At 42.3% G+C, this 20,110-nt stretch overlaps 1 protein-coding gene across 1 annotated transcript in view; it reads left to right on the plus strand.

The window, feature by feature from the left end:
• ptprnb (protein tyrosine phosphatase receptor type Nb) overlaps positions 1-20,110 on the plus strand; it is a 44,201-nt gene that overhangs the window by 16,861 nt on the left and 7,230 nt on the right. The window contains 13 exon segments of the mRNA XM_071535570.1: positions 441-888; positions 2,021-2,155; positions 2,545-2,579; positions 2,997-3,238; positions 5,339-5,425; positions 7,346-7,425; positions 8,143-8,207; positions 14,223-14,432; positions 15,310-15,609; positions 16,512-16,659; positions 18,302-18,375; positions 18,859-18,936; positions 19,951-20,070. Coding sequence (XP_071391671.1) covers positions 441-888; positions 2,021-2,155; positions 2,545-2,579; positions 2,997-3,238; positions 5,339-5,425; positions 7,346-7,425; positions 8,143-8,207; positions 14,223-14,432; positions 15,310-15,609; positions 16,512-16,659; positions 18,302-18,375; positions 18,859-18,936; positions 19,951-20,070 — 2,022 coding nt within the window.

Below are 20,110 nucleotides of genomic sequence, written 5' to 3' on the forward strand. Positions count from 1 at the left end.
GACCCTGACTAAGATTGGTCTAAATGCTGTTTCAGAGGCTTTTCCACACTGACAAGAAGAAAATTCTTTGTGTAATTTTTTTGGCTTGATAAAGACCAAATTCTTGGCCAAGTAATCGCAGAGTCATTGGTATTGATCTACAATCCCATCAACCCCCAACAGATATACTGTATGGTGTATGATGATCACTTCATTTTATTTATTTAACTTTTATTTTACCAGGAAGTCTCGGGCAGCAGAAATCTTTCCCATTGCCCCTTGAAATCCCCTTTAAATCCCATTGTATGATTTTAAAAACATGTGCACCAATGTGAATTCATTCCTGACAAACTTACTTTAGGTTTTTGTCCTGTAATGTATGTGTGTGTGTGTGTGTGTGTGTGTGTGTATATGTGTGTGTGTGTGTGTGTGTGTGTGTGTGTGTGTGTGTGTTGTTGCAGCAGCAGTACGGCTACCAGGAGGAAGAGGAGCGCTCCCTCAACTCCCTGGACAACAACCGGCCCTTCCCCCTCCTCTCCTCCTCTCCCCGCTCCGGATCCAGGGGAAACACTCTGGACCGGGACCGCCAGCTCCTCCAGGACCTGGTGTCCCTCTACCTCTCCTCCTCTTCCTCCCCCTCCTCCTCCTCTTCCTCATCATCTTCCTCCTCCCTCTCCCGCCACAGGGGGGCAGTAGCAGCAGCTGCAGGCCTCCCCGCTTCCTCTTCTTCCTCTTCCTCATCATCGTCCTCCTCCTCCTCCTCTTCTTTCTTCCCGGAGCTGGACTTCCCACTGGACTATGGCGAGGACTACATTTCCCAGCAGGCCCAGGGCAGCAAGCAGCAGCAGGAGGAGCAGGAAGAGAAGAAGGAGAAGCAGAATGATTACGATTCGCTGGAGGGGCTGGACGGTGAGAGAGACCTACGAGAAGAATTTCCTCCCAAAATGAGATTTACACCATGTGACAAAAATTTGAACACTACTCTTAAAGTTTGAGTTTGATGCTTTTCAAGTTTTATTATATCATCACAGGACCAAAAATCCCCAGAAATTCCCCTTGGTTATTACTCTCATAATCACCTTTACTGTCATTCCCAATTCATTTTTCATGTCCACACTGTTTGATTGACAGGTGACGGTTACCAGCTTCCACAGAGAAAAAACTAAAAGATTTGATAGCTTTATTGTAGAACTTTATTGTTCCACAAGGGACAATAAAGTTAAATAAAACTAGACAAGGAGTCAATATCTGCATATAGTCCAATGAGAAAAAGTCACTAATTTGTGCAAAATATGAAGTTTTTAGACAAGATCAGACAGTTGAATCAATAGTTGTGAGCATTCTATTCTATTCTATTCTATTCTATTCTGTTCTATTTAGTCAATATCTCCTCATAGTCCAAAAAAAGTCACTAATTTGTGCAAAATATGTAAGTTTTTAGACAGGCATGAGACTTAAGATCCTAAGATCAGACATCAACATCAACATCAACATCAACATCTATTCTATTCTATTCTATTCTATTCTATTCTATTCTATTCTATTCTATTCAGTCAATATCTCCTCATAGTCCAAAAAAAAAGTCATTAATTTGTGCAAAATATGAAGTTTTTAGACAGGCATGAGACTTAAGATCCTAAGTTCAGATAGTTGAATCCATAATTGCGAGCATGAACATCTATTCTATTCTATTCTATTCTGTTCTATTCTATTCTATTCTATTCTATTCAGTAAATATCTCCTCATAGTCCAAAAAGAAGTCACTAATTTGTGCAAAATATGTAAGTTTTTAGACAGGCATGAGACTTAAGATTCTAAGATCAGACATCAACATCAACATCTATTCTATTCTATTCTGTTCTGTTCTATTCTACTCTATTCTATTCTATTCTATTCAGTATCGCCATATAGTCCAATAAGAAAAAGTCACTACTTTGTGCAAAATATGAAGTTTTTAGACATGCACAAGACTTAAGATCTTCTATTCTATTCTATTCTACTCTACTCCATTCTATTCTGTTCTACTCTCTTGTGTGTGCAGAGCGCTCGCTGCAGAGGCTGGCTCTGCTGCTGGATCACTACGGTCTGGACATGAAGGATTTGTCCCCCGAGCAGCGAGACAACCTGCCGGCCGCTCTGAAGCAGCTGCAGCTGGACAGCTCCTACTCCGCCAAAGGTCGGCTTTCACAGGTCGCATCACCATGACATCATCACCGGGGGGCGGAGCTATCGGTTGTTGTGATCTCTGTCTGCCCAAACCAGTTAGTAGGGATGGGGCGATCTGCTTATCTCACGATGCGATTCGATACGCGATGTGGGGTTCAGGATTCAATAAAACCACAAGACGATGTGATAAATAAAGATTCAATGACAACAAAGTCTGTACAGAATTATGTTTATTTCTGAGACACAGATCTTTCCAGCAATGATATTGGCTCACTAGAATGTAAACAACAATACATCATTTGACTGTTTTTGTTTTATTTAAAAAAAAAATCTATATTTGAACACCTGCTTGATTGAAGTAGTGATGATGATATATATTTTTTTGTCTTTATCATTCAGATAAATTCCAGAACAATGCTGGCACACGAAAGAAGGTGAGGATGTAATGTTTATTTTTTCGGGAAAAAGATCACAGCCTTTCCTTGTGTCTGGACATTGTGGCTCAAACTCTGGCTCTCCACAAACATGTATTCATCATTAAAAGCAAGTCAGAAATTGCATAGTAATAATAATAATAATGATAATAATAACCTTTATTTGTATAGCACCTTTCATACACAACATGCAGCTCAAAGTGCTTTACATCAATAGAAGGCAGATAAAAGACAGATAAAAAGATAAAATTCATATAAAAGAACAAGCAAAATGCATTGCATTAAAAGAAACAAATCAAGTAAAATAGAAAGATAAAAGAACACAACAAATACTCCCACTTATTATAATGAATCAGTAGTGGCTCAGTGTGTTTCTATGTTTCTAGTTTCTAATGCCTTCTCTCCTCTCGCCCTCAGATTGCAGAAAGTACAATGACATTCAAGACGGACGAGTCTCCGGCGGGGGACGTGTCCTCCGCCCCTGAAGCCCCGCCCCCTGCGCTCAAGTCCCCTAAACCGGACGGCCTTCCAGCTCCCGTCCAGAAGGAGAAAACCCCCGCCGCCGCCGCCGCCATGGCGATGGAGGAGAAACTGGGAAAGAAGGAGCCGGCTGCCGTCAACAAAGCCGAGGAGTACGGCTACATCGTCACCAACCAAAGGTGAACTCATCCTCCTGCACACGTTTCCATCAAACACAACGTCTACGTGTGTGTGTCAGTGAATGTGGCGTCAAGTTATGTATGTGCATTTTTTTTTTACGTTTTTTCTTGTAGTGAGAGATTGGAGTGTGTGTGTGTGTGTGTGTGTGCAAGAGAGTGAAAGAGGATAACATTAGAGAGTGAGACAGAGACAGAGATGTGTGTGTGTGTGTGTGTGTGTGTAGGAGTGTATGGGAGTGAGTATATAAGTGTGTGTGTGTGCAAGAGAGTGAAAGAGGATAACATTAGAGAGTGAGACAGAGACAGAGAGGTGTGTGTGTGTGTGTGCAGGAGAGTGAAAGAGGATAACATTAGAGAGTGAGACAGAGACAGAGAGGTGTGTGTGTGTGTGTGCAGGAGAGTGAAAGAGGATAACATTAGAGAGTGAGACAGAGACAGAGAGGTGTGTGTGTGTGTGTGTGTGCAAGAGAGTGAAAGAGGATAACATTAGAGAGTGAGACAGAGACAGAGAGGTGTGTGTGTGTGTGTGTGTGCAAGAGAGTGAAAGAGGATAACATTAGAGAGTGAGACAGAGAGGTGTGTGTGTGTGTGTGTGTGTGTGTGTGTGCAAGAGAGTGAAAGAGGATAACATTAGAGAGTGAGACAGAGACAGAGAGGTGTGTGTGTGTGTGTGTGTGTGCAAGAGAGTGAAAGAGGATAACATTAGAGAGTGAGACAGAGACAGAGAGGTGTGTGTGTGTGTGTGTGTGCAAGAGAGTGAAAGAGGATAACATTAGAGAGTGAGACAGAGAGGTGTGTGTGTGTGTGTGTGTGTGTGTGCAAGAGAGTGAAAGAGGATAACATTAGAGAGTGAGACAGAGACAGAGAGGTGTGTGTGTGTGTGTGTGTGTGCAAGAGAGTGAAAGAGGATAACATTAGAGAGTGAGACAGAGACAGAGAGGTGTGTGTGTGTGCGTCGCTCAACAAAGTATCCTTCCTCCTCGACTTTTTGCACATTTTCCTCTGCTGCAAAATTATTTAAAGAAGAACTAAACACCAAACCAAAATCTGTGTAAAGACTGACATCTAATGGTAAAAAGCATGCTACTGGCCTACAGGCTAACTGGCCATCTGCTATTGGCTGATCTTTGGTGTCAGGTGATGTCACCACCTGTCCTCTATAACAGTGATTCTCAACCTTTTTCATATCGAGGACCCCTAATTTAGTCCACATTAGGGCCACGGACCCCCATTTGATGAGATTTTGTCTCTCAAACCCAAACCTGAGATTATTTTTATTGTCAGATATGATTTTGTCCAGAATTCCAAGACTATCTGTATTGTAGGTAGAGAGATAACAGAGAAACTATGATCAAAACAGTCATTCTTCTACATTCTCTGATTGTGTTAACTTCTTGTAAATGAAATAATGCTGAAGTTTAACAATTCATCAATTTACTGGGGACCCCCTGGAACTCCCTCAAGGACCCCTGGTGGTCCCCGGACCCCACGTTGAGAACCACTGCTCTATAAAAAGGTGACATCATCTGGCACCAAAGATCAGCCAATAGCAGACGACCAGTTCAGTACCCTACTTTTAACCACAGATTTGGGTTTGGGGTTTAGTTACTCTTTAACAATGCATTGATTTTTGCATTAATTTGTTTGTTTGTTAAACTTTATCACTAATAAATGTGGAAAATTGCCACTAGCCTTTACCACCAATCAGATTCTGTTAAATTTTGGCTGCAGCTGATGATCTTTTCTGCTCTACCAGCCACTTTGGCAAGTAACTGACAATTATTTGAAGGTCCTGAATACAAAAAAAAATACTCAGGATATTCCTTGCCAGTCATGTAAGGTACATATGAGGAAGTAAAGGCATGAATTCCCCAAAGAAAAACCCCATCTGTAAAAAGCCTTTATTATAGCTATAAACGCTTATCAACCAAGAACTGGTCTTCGTCAGAGTCGGAGTTCCTCTCTTATTCTTCTTTCAAGGTCCTAAATACTATTTTTGAGCGACAGTGTGCCTGTGTGTGCGTCTGCCCGCCCGAGTGCCTGCATATATGTGTGTGTGTGTGTTAGTGTGTGTGTATGAATGTGTGTGTTTCCCTGCAGCCCCCTCAGTCTGAACGACGGGGTGCGACTGCTGCAGCTCCTGGCAGAGAGGATCCGCCTCTCCACCGGCTCCTTCATCAACATCAGGTAGGATGAAGGGCGGAGCGGCGGTCAGAAGCTCCTCCTCCCCCCTCCACCCCGCCCCCACCCCGAAAACCCCCAACCTGCTTGCCCCTGCCGCCCGCCCCCCCCCCCCCCCCCTCCCAGCAGAGCACATGGGTGAAAGCTATATTTCACTGTGGTATACTGTCAAAAAGGAAGTTGCTTGCCTCTGCTGTCTTACTTCCTCTCTGCTTGGCTTCCACACTGCGAGCAACATGATCAACAAATCACCGGACGCCCAGTTGCTATAGTGTTGAGCAACCGATGTGTGGAGCAACGTGATTTCAGAAAACGAGATCACGTGGTGAAACGAGCACAAAGTCTGAAATGCAGATTTACCTGCTGTGGACACGAATTATGTAAAAAATTACGTTCCTCCACCATGAACTGGATTCTGTGAGAAAAACATGAATTGGACACGACATTTTCAGCTAAAGGTTGGCCAACGGTTAAATTTAGGGCAACTAAAACAACTTTGGCTAAGGTTAGGGAAAGACTTTGGTCATGCTTAAACAAGAAAAAAACAAAAACATTTGACACACGGTAGAAGTTTCCTTCGTACAAGCTGGGAATTGAACCCTGTTTGCCATCGTTGAAGGCAAACTCACCACCCGACCACAACACCCTTACTTTCCACTGCACTACTTCAATGTGACTCTACTTCTTGTTTATAGTCGTGTCTCCTTCTACGTGTCTCCTTCTACCTGTCTCCTCCTACGTGTCTCCTTCTACCTGTCTCCTCCTACGTGTCTCCTCCTACCTGTCTCCTATACAATACGAACTTCCTAGAAAAGTGGAACATTGCTGCCTCAGATGTCTTCTGACCTTTGCCCTCCTTGTTCGGTCCTCCTTCTGCATACAGTGTTGTTGACTGTTAGGCGTAGCTGGTGAATTGTAAAAGCTGTTGGCTGTAAGGTGCATTAAGGTGTGTAGTGTGGTTGAGAAGCATAGTGTGTTGATTTTGTGAAAAGGATCCTCTGCACTGCCGCTGTCTTCCTTCTCAATTCTGCATATCCTCTTTCCTGCCCGGCCTAATCTCTCTTGCCTTCCAACCACCTCTGACCTTTGACCCCAAAAGTGAAAACCTATGTCGGTTTTCACTTCCTGGCCAAGATGCAAAGTAAAAAAAAATCTCTGTGTCTTTCAAAAATCTGAATTTTCCTTTGCCTCCTATATGGAGAGAAATTGGACTCAAAACTATTGATGAATTTGTGTATAATGATCCATAAATTAGAAAAACATCACAAATGTGTTTTACTATCCACCAACAAATATCTTATCATATGTATATATCATAATGTATTTTTTGCAATAAGCATTCTCAAATGTAATATTGGACTTGTGAAGTGTTGAATCTGCATTTGTGGATCAAGTGACATGTGCACATTCAGTGACGCAAGTTTTATTTTTTTGGTTTAGAGATATTTGTTTGTGGACAATAAAACATATTTGTGATGCTTCTCTTATTTATGGATCATTATACACAAATTTGTCAGTAGTTTTGAGTCCAATCTCTCTCCATAGGTTCATAATCCCTGTTTTAGGTGAAAACTGACGTGTTGCGGCTTGGCCAGAAAGCAACAACAACTAGCCTCCATCTCCCATAATGCCTTGCAGGGGGGATAAAACACCCAATCATGATGTGGGGTGTGGGTTGCCCATGCCAGCCTCCCCTAACCTTTCCCCTGTCCCACTATCCCATTCATATTTTACATTTTAGGCATTTAGCTGTTGCTCTTACCCAGCGGAAAGTTTAAGGTTAAATTCCCAGGTTTCTAAAATAAGCTTCAGTTCTTAGATCACCAACGTTACAAAAGTTGATTCCCCCCCCCCCCCCCCCCCGCTCTCCCACAGCAGGCTGTATGACTCATGTTTCTCTGGTACTCTTGTGTGTTTCGTCTGCAGTGTGGTCGGGCCGGCGCTGACCTTCCGCATCCGACCGAACTCCCAGAACCTGACGGCCGAAGATGTGGCTGGGAAAGCCGGTACGTGTTGTAACTATCCTCGGAAAAATCCACCCTAAAACACTTGAACACTTAAAAAAAAAACAGCTTTGATAGCAGAGTTTGATATGAGAAAGTGTTTCAGGATGTAAAACATCAGCGGTAAACGTCAGGTTTTGGCGTCAGTCCCTCAGAATCAAAGAGCGAGGGCTTCTTTCTAGAGCCGCCATTTTGCACCGAGAGACGTTCAACAATCATACAGGGAGAAATCCATCGTAGAAGAAGAAGAGAGACCAATTTCTCCACCCACAGGAGCAGGAGAGAGACCAGAATGCAATGCAGCAGAGAGACGGGTTGGGGTTATGGAGCGCGACTTGTCTTGACTGGAGAAATATCGCTATCACTCTCTCCACCTTCATGTAAAACCCACAGCTGAATGCAACAAGTTCTGGCCTGCTTTCTGGGGGGGGGGGGGGGTCGAAAGGCATTCTGGGAAATGTAGGAAATCACTGACTGCAGTAGAAGTAGATGAGGCACGTTGAGGGAAAGTGGGTTCACCAAAAAAGTAAATTACAACCCTCCATCACAAAATAACTGAACATCACAGATTGATGATATATAACAGTGTGTATAAACCTGGCTTGGGTATTAAAGGACAAAGGGAGGTGGGTGAAAGAGTGAATTTCCTTGGGAATTTCTTTCTATTTTTTTATGTTTTTTGTCACTCACTGTTATTGTTTTGCGTCTTTATTCACCCAGTTGGAGAGAAGAACTTCCTGGAGTCTGAGACGGGCCTGAAGATCCTGCAGAGCGGAGTTGGAGAGGTGGGTGCTGTGTTGGGCCTGGCTGGGTGCTGCTGTGGGAGTTTGACCCAGGAAACATGAAGGAAGTTGATCGTCTCATAGCAGTTAGTAGGTGAAGTTATGATGAGATGGAATGAGCAAGATGATGGTGGAAATGAAGAATAGGTCTGTGTGTGTGTGTGTGTGTGTGTGTGTGTGTGTGTTGGGGGTCAGTGGGTGCAATCTGCAATATCTCTATAATCCTAATCTTTCTATGCTATTAATGCTATTATTATTGTATTACTGCTACTAAATACTCATACTGTTATCATCACTTCTACTGCTACTAATAAGTGTACATACTGCTACTACTACTACTGCTACTATTACTACTACTAATAATAATAATATGTAAAATAATCAAATGAATGTTCATCTCATTGAACCAAATGGTAATGTTATGTGTGATGTCAAACAAAACTGAAATTTTCAAATAATATTCCTGCCATACCTCATTTTATCAGAGTTTTTAAGTAAAATTTGCTTGTCATCATCAATCAAACGATAATATTGAATTAATCGCCCAGCCCTACTACTACTATTACTATACTACTGCTACTGCTACTTATACTATTACTACTAGCCTACTACTACAATAATAATAGTAGTATTGTAACATCATTATCGACATGGCATTTCATTATCTTGTGGTGCCTTTCCTTCACTGCGGTTACGACCAACTGTGGTTTTCATGGGTTAGGGTTTTTTTTCCTTCTTCTTTTTTTTAACTGATAAACCGACCCACATGTCGCTCTGTCCTGAAGGCGCTTAGAGGTCAGTCAAGTCAAACAGTGTTAGACAGAATAACACCGGTAGTTAAACGATTGATTTGGCCCGTCAAAATAAAAGCATTAGATTTGTCACTTATGTAAAATTGCTATTTTAAAAAAAAGGAAGGAAGAATAATAGTATTGTGTACAGAAGGGCAAAAAGAAACGACTCTGCAGTGTTGTTAAGGTCTCCCAAGGGCAAAATGCAATAGATACAAACACTGCTTTGCTTTGTGCCATACAGCCTATGACTAATTTGCACTGCGTGTACAAATTTGCACTGTGTACTTTTGCATATTTTACATAATTATTTTGTTTTCCCCCTTCTCTTCTTGCACATCCATTGTATCTCATGTCATTTATTGTTATTTTTTTAATTGCTTTGGGATCGATTGTCTTTTCTTTTTTCTTTTGTATTTGTGTTGTGTCTGTGTTGTCATTGTGTTTTTATTGTGCCTTGCTGCAGACTGAAGTTCCCTCGTGGACAATAAAGTGAACTAACCTGAACTGAAAAATCGTAACAAAATACTCAGTGGAATCATTACATTAAATAGATAAAATGACGCCCTAGCTGTAAAATAGCTAATGGGATTGTATTGTGTTAATGGAATGAAATAGTTCCTTATGGATGGGTGAATTTAAGACAAAAAAAATTATATTTGATAGCTTAAGTTACAAAAAAAATTCTCCTTATATATATTCTTTGTCTACTTTATTCTTTTGGTACTTTATTTTCACGTGTTCCTCAATTATGCTTTTATTTTGAAAGTAGTCACCGGAAGTCTAGTTTCCTTTAACTCGTGCCAACTTGACACTGGTATTTTACATGCTACTGAATGTATGTGAATCCAGCAGCCTAATTTGCGTTGTAAAAATGTACGATGTACGACGCAAAGGAGGCTCGGTCTGCGTCGTGCGTTAGGTGAGTGAAGATAAAGACTATAATCGCCTCATTATTTCTTTATTATTCACGTATAATTTCCATTTCAGCAGCTAACGGAGCAAACGGTTACAGATGAATATTACCTACTGAATGGAGTTGTTGAATTTGTTAGAGATGAACGCGTTATGGTTCCCAATAGTAGGCTATTCCTATAATATTTCTATTGGGATTTACACTGTGTCTGAAGTGAATTTATATCTTACTTACTGTCTTTTTTATCACCTATAATATGTCTATAGTATTCCTATAATATTCCTATAGGGACATAGGCTATAGTGTATTTTCTAGCCTACTTAATAGTGAGTTTTTAATGACATTATTGTGCTTAATGGTAGTTTTTAATCTCCTATGGAATCACTAAAGGACATTCTGTGAATTTGATGTATTTTTAACGAATAGTAGCTGCATGATATTTGTTTAGTATCCTTCTAAAATGTATTATAGGGATTTCAACAGTTGTTTTATAGTTATGGTGACAACTTCTGCATATATTTATCTATCTATTTTATGTTGTACGCCTTTTATGAGTGCCCTTAATGAAATGAACCAACTTGGCTGTGGCTTTAGCCCTTATAAATAAAAAGAAACGAAGGTAATTCAGCTCATGGAAGAATAATAGCTAAATAATTGTGAGGAAATCTGCATCTGTTTTTATTAATAAATGTGTGATAAATAGTTATTGCAGCCTGTTTCCCTCTAAAACAGTGAAGCAGCAGTGGTCAAGCCTTTATGTAGGTCATCCATTTTCTTCATCCTGTTCCTTCTTTTACCTCTTTATCTCCTCACACACACACACACACACACACACACACACACACACACACACACTACCCCACTGGGGCCCCTTCATAATAGCAGGTGAAGTACCCCTTCCCCTCCCAGCCCAAACCCTAATGTCTCTCAGATAGGCTCTATAGCCCCAAATACCACACACACACACACACACACACACACACACACACACTCACACACACACACACACACCACACACACACACACACACACACACACACACAGAGCGCCTCACATTCCTGGGGCCCACGGAGAGGAAGGCGGAGGTCTGGAGGTCAAGACAGACAATTCATCCAAGGGGAAGAGTGAAAGAGGAGAGGAGAGGAAAAAGAAGGAGAGATCAAGGAGGAGAAAAGAGAAGGAGAGGAGGGAAGAAAAGGAGAGGAAAGGAGAGAAGAAAAGGTAGAGGGGAGGAAAGGGGAGAAGGAGAGAGGAGTGAAGAGAAGAGGAGAAAAGGAGAGGAGAGGAGAAAAGCAGGGATGAGAAGGAGAGGAGAGAAAAAGAAGAGAGGGGAGAAGAAAGGGAGGGGAGAGGAGAAAAGGAAAAGAGTAAAGAGGAGAAATGAAAAGGAGAGGAGAAAGGGGGAGGTGAAAGGGAGAGCAAAAGAAAGGAATGAGAGCAAGTGAAGGATGAGAAGGAAAGGAGCGAAAAGGAGAAAAGAAAAGGAGACGAGAGGAAAGGAAAGCAGAGGAGGAGAGAAGAAAACGGGAGAGGAAAGGAGGAGAGAAGAGAAGAGAGAAAAGAAGAAGAGAGGAGGGGAGAGGAGAGGAGAATGTGAGAAAAGAAATGGAGATGAGAGGAAAATAGAGGAGAGAAGAAAATGGGAGAGGAAAGGAGGAGAGAAGAGAAGAGAGAAAAGAAGAAGAGAGGAGGGGAGAGGAGAGGAGAATGTGAGAAAAGAAATGGAGATGAGAGGAAAATAGAGGAGAGAAGAAAATGGGAGAGGAGAAGAAAGAACAGAAGAGGAGAGAAGAAAAGGAGAAGAGAAAAGATACTGAGATGAAAGTGGCACAAGAAAGAGGAGAGAAGAAGAGGAGAGAGGGAGGGGACAAAGAGGAGTGGAGAGAAAAGGAGTGAGGAGGAGGAGAGGAGAGATGAAGGAGGGAGGAGGAGGAGAGGAGAGATGAAGGAGGGAGGAGGAGGAAAGGAGAGATGAAGGAGGAAGGAGGGGGAGAGGAGAGATGAAGGAGGAAGGAGGAAGGAGGGGGAGAGGAGAGATGAAGGAGGTAAAGGGTAGAAGGCCAGGAGAGGAGAGAGGAGGCGAGAGATGAAAGACAGCAGAAATAATTGGATGGTCATGCTGAGGCACCGCAGTGTCAGGAGGGCTCTGCATGCCTCACACACACACACACACACACACACACAGACAGACAGACAGACACACACACACACACTCTCACACACACACACACACACACACACACAGACAGACAGACACACACACACACACTCTCACACACACACACACACACACACGGTCACCAACTAAATCCGTAACTTTGAGGCGTCACAAAGGTTCGCTCATTATCATTTTTGTAAGAAATAATAGTTTAACAGTAGTCTTCTTCCTCCTCCTCCTCCTCCTCCTCCTCCCCCATCTCCTCTTCCCCCTCCTCCTCCTCCTCCTTCCCTTCTTCCTCCTACTCCTCCTCCTCCTCCTCCCCCTCCTCCTCCTCACAGTTCTCCCTCACCCAGCCCTTCTGGTCACACTTCCCTTCATTGAACTGTAGCTTGTTATGTCCGCCTCATTAAGTAATTAGGTGTTCAAAAATGTGTGTGTGTGTGTGTGTGTGTGTGTGTGTGTGTGTGTGTGTATGCTACATGGGACTGTAAGCATCTGTAGAGAGGGACAAGGGAATGACAGGTTCTACTTTTGTCTTCAAACATGCTCCACTTTCAAGTAGTTTTTGACCGCTGACTTGAAACTGCCGTCACTTTTAGTCATTTTGCTCCAGAGTATACTTGAGCCAGTTTCAAGTTAGCGGTCAAATTATATAATTTTCTTATAGGGCTGCACAATATTGACCAAATCATATTACTATTTTTGCTTTTTGCTTGATATTGCGATATGAAGTACGTGTGGAGACAGATTTCTCTATAAATTTTTTTTTCCAACAATTTAGAAAATGCTAAAAAAGATGTGGGGGGGCAGACAATGAAAAGCTAATGCTAGAAATGTGTTTGAATGTAATAAAAGCTTCATGCTTCAACATGCAACTTGATTTGTAAACCAGAGATTCTGCACAACACTCGAAAGGCTTGTTTCAGAAGTTATGTGAGGAAAAAAAAAATGCATTGGTCAGTTTTTGTTCAGCTGTGGCCCTGTGCCCTATTGTTATTGATTAGAGAATCATTAATGGTCATTTAGTTGGTGGTAGCCTTGCAGTTAGAGAAGCAGGTTGTGACCAGGAAGGTTGCTGAATCGAATCCCCAGACTTGCTGTGTAAAGAGAATGAGAAGTGCTTTCCCCTTCCTCAACAACCACCTTCTGGTTGCTCTTGAGCAGTGGTTCTCAACGTGGGGTCCGGGGACCACCAGGGGTCCTTGAGGGGAGTTCCAGGGGGTCCCCAGTAAATTGATGAATTGTTAAACTTCACCATTATTTAATTTACAAGAAGTTAACACAGTTAGAGAATGTAGAGGAATGACTGTTTTGATCATAGTTTCTCTGTTATCTCTCTACAGATAGTCATGGAATTCTGGACAAAATCATCTCTAACAATAGAAATATTCTCAGATTTGGGTACGAGAGACAAAATCTCATCAAATGGGGGTCCGTGGCTCTAATGTGGACTAAATTAGGGTCCTTGATATGGAAAAAGTTGAGAAGCGTTGCTCTTGAGCAAGGCATCAAACCCCTAAACCTCCAGTGGAGCTTCTCGGTGTCCGACAGTAGAAGTCTGTGGTTGTACTGGGCAGCTCCCAGTGTGACTGAGTGGAAAAAAAGAGTCTGAAAAAATAACAAGATAAATAAAGGTTAAACATAGACTGCTAAACTCTGATTTACATTTGTGTGATGCTAACTTTTTAGTCCTTTCATTCACAAATCTAGATTGTAAGGCAGTGGATCTCAACTGGTTTAAATTAAACCAAAAGCTGGTGCAGTTTTTCTATTCCACCAGCCATTTTTGCAGGTAACCGACCATAGTTTGGAGGTCTTTTTCTGTTCTGTCTGGCTGGTAAAACAGTGGCAGGTGAAGACACACACACAGCAGCAGCTCTGCAGCCAGTGGACAAAGAAGTTAATTTCCTGCTGGTCTCGATCCAGGAATGGGAATCAAAACAGTCTGACGGGGTTGCACACAAAGACCAGATTTGATAAAGGAGGGATATGATGTTATTCAATATGCTGGGGCATGATATCATGTCCAAGGCCAAAGTTGAGTCCTGACATGAAACCTGTGATGTTATGCTTTCTGTCTCTCTTATCGTCTTTCTCTGTCTCTTCATCTCCCTTCATCTCTCTCTCTATCTCGTTATCTCTCCCCACAGAGGAATGAGGGGAAGGCGTTGCCCCTGGCGACCCGGGTCCAGCCCGGCTCCCGCTGGGTGTTTGCCACGCTGGTGGCCATCGCCTGCGTGGGCGGCGTCCTGGTGGCGGCCATGACCATCGCCTGCCTGCGTCACCACGCCCATCGCCTGGCCGCCGAGAAGCTGGGCCTGGGGCCGGAGGGAGGGGCCATCACACACCAGGAGTACCAGGTGAGTCGTGACACCTGTGAGTCTGCCTGTCCACTGGGAGTCTGGGAGTCTAGGGTCAGAGGCTTAAAGGTGCCATGTGTCACATTTTAAACATCAATATATATCATTGTCAAATTAATTGTGATATCTTTGTATAATTCCAAGTAAAGTAAACAAATGAGTCCATGTTGGAGACGATTGGTCGCCTTTATCTCACACCAGTAGTATTGTTAGTGCTGGTGTTTCTCCACATTAAGACTACATTTCCCATAAGCCCCGTTCCTGTCACAAAGAGGATGCTGCTGCTTCCCCCCTCCCCTCCAACCCCCCCCCGGCTTTGCTCTGTGTTTGTTTTGAAGAACAAGAAGAAGGATAAGCAGGGTTCCCACGGGTCTTGTGAAAATCTCTGAAAGTGGATTTGAGATAAATAAAATGAGGCCTTAAAGGTTTTTGAAATTTTCTGTTGAAATATAGCCCCAAAATTCATCAGCTCCCTCCTGGGATCAACTCTTCACACCCTGAGTGAGGAAAACCCTGCGATGGAGATTTGTGTTGATGAAGCAGCAGTTTTAATATGACTGATTTCTCAGTGATGGTCCCATTTGTTTACAGTAATTATACTAATGACTCAAAATGAATGTGGTGATGATTTATTGATGTTAATCCATGCATGTAAACCAAACCCACTCCCTTCTTAAAGCGGTGCAGTAGAAGTGTCCATCCATGAAAAATCAGTTATTGTGACTCTTATATTTTGTCAAAACAGAAGTGAAGTGATAAAACACAGCGATTAAACACTGAAAGATGAGAAAAAATTACATATTTCTGTATATGAAATAACTCAGCAAGCAAATACACACCTCGCAAATACTGACTTTTCGCCTCCCATCCCCACCAGGACTTGTGTCGTCAGCACATGGCGTCCAAAGGCGCCTTTGGACGCCTGGAAGCAGCCGCTCTGGGAGCCGTGGGAGGATCGGGCGGAGGAGGAGGAGGAGGAGGAGCTGGAGTTGGAGGAGGAGGAGGAGGAGGAGCAGGAGGAGGAGGAGGAGGCACTGACACATCCCGGGTCAGCAGCGTGTCGTCCCAGTTCAGCGACGGGGCCCAGGCCAGCCCCAGCTCCCACAGCAGCACCCCGTCCTGGTGCGAGGAGCCGGCCCAGGCCAACATGGACATCTCCACCGGTCACATGATACTGGTCAGTAGCCCGGCGTCTGGGTCTGTCTCCTGAAATCATTACATGAATTTATGGATAAAACGATAATTCCCGATTGTTATGCGGTCACAGGTATTGACCTCTTCCATCGTGCCGCTCCCGCTGGTGGCTCCATCATTTCAAATGCATGTTTCATGGCCAAGCTTTGCTCAAACCACGCAAATTTGATTTAAAATTCTAGTCAAGATGCCAAGGTTTCCAAAGATACCAAATATGTCATGATGGATTACAGGTTGTGTATAAAATGATGCACAAGACATCTAGATTTTTTCCATTTGATGTAATGGTGCAGCCATAAAAAATGGCACCAATTTGAATATTTCAGTCAGTCAAGCAGATACACAATATGTTTGTCGACACTGTTGTACAGTTTGGAAAAAAAGTTTCTTCTAAGGGGAAATTGAAGGTGAAATCAGGGTGCAAGGGGTTGAAGTAATAATCTTCAACTTCATATCTGTTCATATCTGTTTTGCTATTCTCTATCACTGATTGATACCATGCAGTAATAATTTAACCTAAAGCCAGTTCATTGTACACTGCAACCCTACCTGATATCACTCAATACCTGAAAATTATGGACAAATGTTGTTGTTCAGCCCCAATACATACTGTATATGTGACTACACATTTTCTGTTGCATTAGATCCCCCTGTTATCTCACAGATTATATTTGCTGCTATAAAGAATAATCTTCATCTATAGAATGATATGGCAAAGCTGGTAGGGGCTGGCTGAGAAGACTATCAGCCAAATTATGATAAACACTGAATAAAATTGTCAGTTCCAGTCAAGACAATAAGGTACGGAAAAAGTATGAAACAATAACTATATCTATAACACTGTAATGCTATTTAAACCATCTGCCCCCCCCTCCCCCTCCCCAGGCCTACATGGAGGACCATCTGAGGAACAAGGACCGTCTGATGAAGGAGTGGGAGGCGCTGTGCTCCTACCAGGCCGAGCCCAGCGCCGTCTCCGTGGCCCAGAGCGACGCCAACGCCAAGAAGAACCGCTGCCCCGACTCCGTGCCCTGTGAGTCCCAACGTCACTGATACATACAAACAGTTTTTGGGTTTTTTTTTTATAATTATTTTTATTTGGGACTAGCATGACAATGGACAGATGTAGTTACAGATGTTTCGTCTCTCATTTTTTTTTTCCCTTCCCTCTCCTCCAATCAGGTTTCCCACCCATAACCCAAACTACATGTATAAAAAATTCAAATTGAAGTAACTACAAGCATAACAATATGGTGACATATACAGTACTGTGCAAAAGTCTGAGGCACATGTAAAAGAAAAAAAAATAAAGCGAAGATGCTTTCAAAAATAATTAAATGAAAAGTTTCTAAATATCAAAAAATGTACTATAAAGAGCAGTCTACTGACACTAATGCAGAAAAAAATGAAAAAACATCTAAGACACAATTTATATAAAAACTCTTGGGTGCCTAAGACTTTTGCACAGTACTGTACATTGCGTTTCAATAGGACTGTTAGATAAAAATAAATGCGCTCAATTACACAAAATTGAATGGAGCTGGGTATGCGGGAGGAGAGAAACCAAAACAAAAACAACAGAGAAATAATAAACATAAAATAAAACAACAAGAACAAAAATTACAATAATAAGACAAAATTCTGGATTGCATCATGATTCTGTGTTCATGCCATGAGACCAGACCATAATCCGGCCATTTTTATATGATACATACAGACAGTTAAAGTGACAGATCATAATAAGGATTGCTCGAGAAGCGGTATCAAATTTGAAGAATCAAAACCGGTATAGGGAAAGAGGAAGGTAGTGCAACAGATAGTCTCAGGAGTCTCAGATCCACAGAAAAGAGCATCCGGATCCTGTGTGAAAGGCGATAAAGGCAGAAAAGGCAGAAAAGGCAGAAATGCACTTTACCAAACACGTCACCTGTTTTTCAAGAGTCAAGCGGTGCGTCAAACCTCCACTCGACACACCCCGCTCCACACTTGACTTCGCGGCACCGAGAGAAGCAGCTGTTTTTTTTTTTTTTCTGACGGCTTTGTATCTACACCGACCGTTGACCTAATTTGAGACAAAAAGGCATCACACATGGTTTTCATTCAGCGTTTTCCTCTTAAGAAGTAGGCTGCTGGAAGGAGATCACGTGGGTAAGGATAGATAAAGAAAAAACAGTCAACAAAATCCTAAAATGAGAGTCGTTTGTTGGAAAGGCTAATTATGAGGGGAAAAGTTAAAGGACTTGCTTTCAGTAGTAAATGGGAAAAACTATCATTTATAAAGGCATGGCATATTGAGCTTTGATAAGATATCTCCTATTTGTTTTTTGTATTCTTCTTTCCCTGTTTTCCACTATTTCTGTCTTTTTTATTGGCCTTTATTTATAAAAACTGTAAATGGAGCGTATAATATATTATATATTTTATTATTTTCTGTTCTTTTATGTAATTTTATATATGTTTATATATGTAAATGCATATATGATTATACCTGCATTTGCATATATCGGTCAGTTTGTCTACCTTTTTTTTTGTTTATAACTGGGCTGTGATCTCCATTCTGTCTAGTTAATATACTTTGTTGTACAGCTGCTATGTTTACAGTATTTTTCTTCTTGTTTCTGATGTTTCTACATGTTTATGATGTTTCCCTGATGTGTTTTTCGTTTTCCTTCCAGACGACCACTCCAGGGTGAAGCTGAAAGCGGAGATCAACCCTTCCCGGACCGACTACATCAACGCCAGCACCATAGTAAGCCAACCTGACGCTTCCCCAGCCGCTCACTTCTTCTTCTGTAATCCTCAGCACCAGTCATTATTAGCTCCAACCTTAAGTCCTCTAGATCCCAGCCAAAGCCAGATTTATTGATCAAGCTGTGATCTAGATGTGAATCCTGCACAGGGTGGGAAATTAACACTAGCGACCCAGCAAATTTGGGTACATTTTGGCTGTGTGTGGTAAGATTGTCCAGTTAATCAGGTGGCTAGCCATCATTCACAGGTCAATATCTCTCCTAACCATCAGTTTTGCCTGGTAAAAAACTGAAAGAGGAGGTAGAAAATTTGGGGATCCATCAGCCGCCAAAGTTTCCCGCCCCTGATTCCATATGAGTGAAAGAATGCAGCCGGTGAATGGATCTGTCACCATTGGTACTGGTTTCCATGGTGACTGAGGCTCGTGCTTAGCCGGAGGTGACCTCTGACCTTTTGCCCCCGACCCCCTTCTCCCCTTCAGATTGAGCATGACCCCAGGATGCCTGCCTACATCGCCACCCAGGGACCGCTGTCACACACCATCTCCGACTTCTGGCAGGTCGGTACCACAGGACATGAAAGTAGTGCTTAAGGTGCAGTTAGGTGTCCAATTAACTCAATTTCAGTGTGTGTAATGTTTGTTTATAAGAAGAAAAAAAAACATCTATCTACCCGTACATTTATACAACTGCAGCACTGAGTGTAAGTGTTCAAACATAATTGTTTACATCATGCTTTAGGGAGATTTTCTTCTTCTTCTTCTTCTTCTTCTTCTTCTTCTTCTTTTTCTTCTTATTAGATTTTCATTACTGTGCTTATACAGTAGTATTGTGGACTTACAGTACTTTTAAATAGGTTAATACAGTGATTCTCAACCTTTTTCATATCAAGGACCCTAATTTAATCCATATTAGAGCCACAGACCTCCACTTGCTGAGATTTTGTCTCTTGGACCCAAATCAGTGGATATTTTTATTGTTAGATATGATTTTGTCCAGAATTCCATGACTATCTGTATTGTAGGAAGAGAGATAACAGTGAAACTATGATCAAAACAGTCATTCTTCTACATTCTCTGATTGTGTTAACTTGTCAATGAAATAATGGTGAAGTTCACAACAATTCATCAATTTGCTGTGGACCCCCTGTAACCCCCTCAAGGACCCCTGGTGGTCCCTGGACCCCACGTTGAGAACTACTGGGTTAATACACTGGAATAAGTCAAAGTAAAGTGATGTTTTATGCATTCTAGTACTAATAGCAGTAGTAGTAGCTGTAGTGGCAGTCATAGTAGTAGTAATAGTAATAGTAGTAGTTGTAGTAGCAGTAGCAGCAGTAGTAGCAGTAGTAGTAGTAGTAGTACTAGTAGGCAGTAGTGCTGGTAGCAGTAGTATTAGTAGTTGCAATTGTAGTAGTAGTAGTTCTAGCAGTAGTAGTAGTAGTAGCAGCAGTGATAGTAGTATACAGTATGAACAGCTTGTGTATTGCAGTAATGTTATTTGTCTGACCAGGCTGAGGCTAATGATGTGCATACTGTGTTGTTGTTGTTGTTGTTGTTGTTGTTGCTGAGCAGATGGTTTGGGAGAACGGCTGCACTGTGATCGTGATGATGACGGCTCTGGTGGAGGACGGAGAGAAACAGTGTGATCGCTACTGGCCTGACGAGGGCTCCTCCCTCTACCACATCTATGAGGTGAGAGCACGGTGTGTGTGTGTGTGTGTGTGTGTGTGTG

Source organism: Centroberyx affinis, unplaced genomic scaffold (assembly GCF_046629955.1).
Source record: "Centroberyx affinis isolate AG114_WGS23_722 - 3 ecotype Tasmania unplaced genomic scaffold, CSIRO-AGI_Caff_v1 ptg002736l_1, whole genome shotgun sequence".
Taxonomy (NCBI): Eukaryota; Metazoa; Chordata; class Actinopteri; order Beryciformes; family Berycidae; genus Centroberyx; species Centroberyx affinis.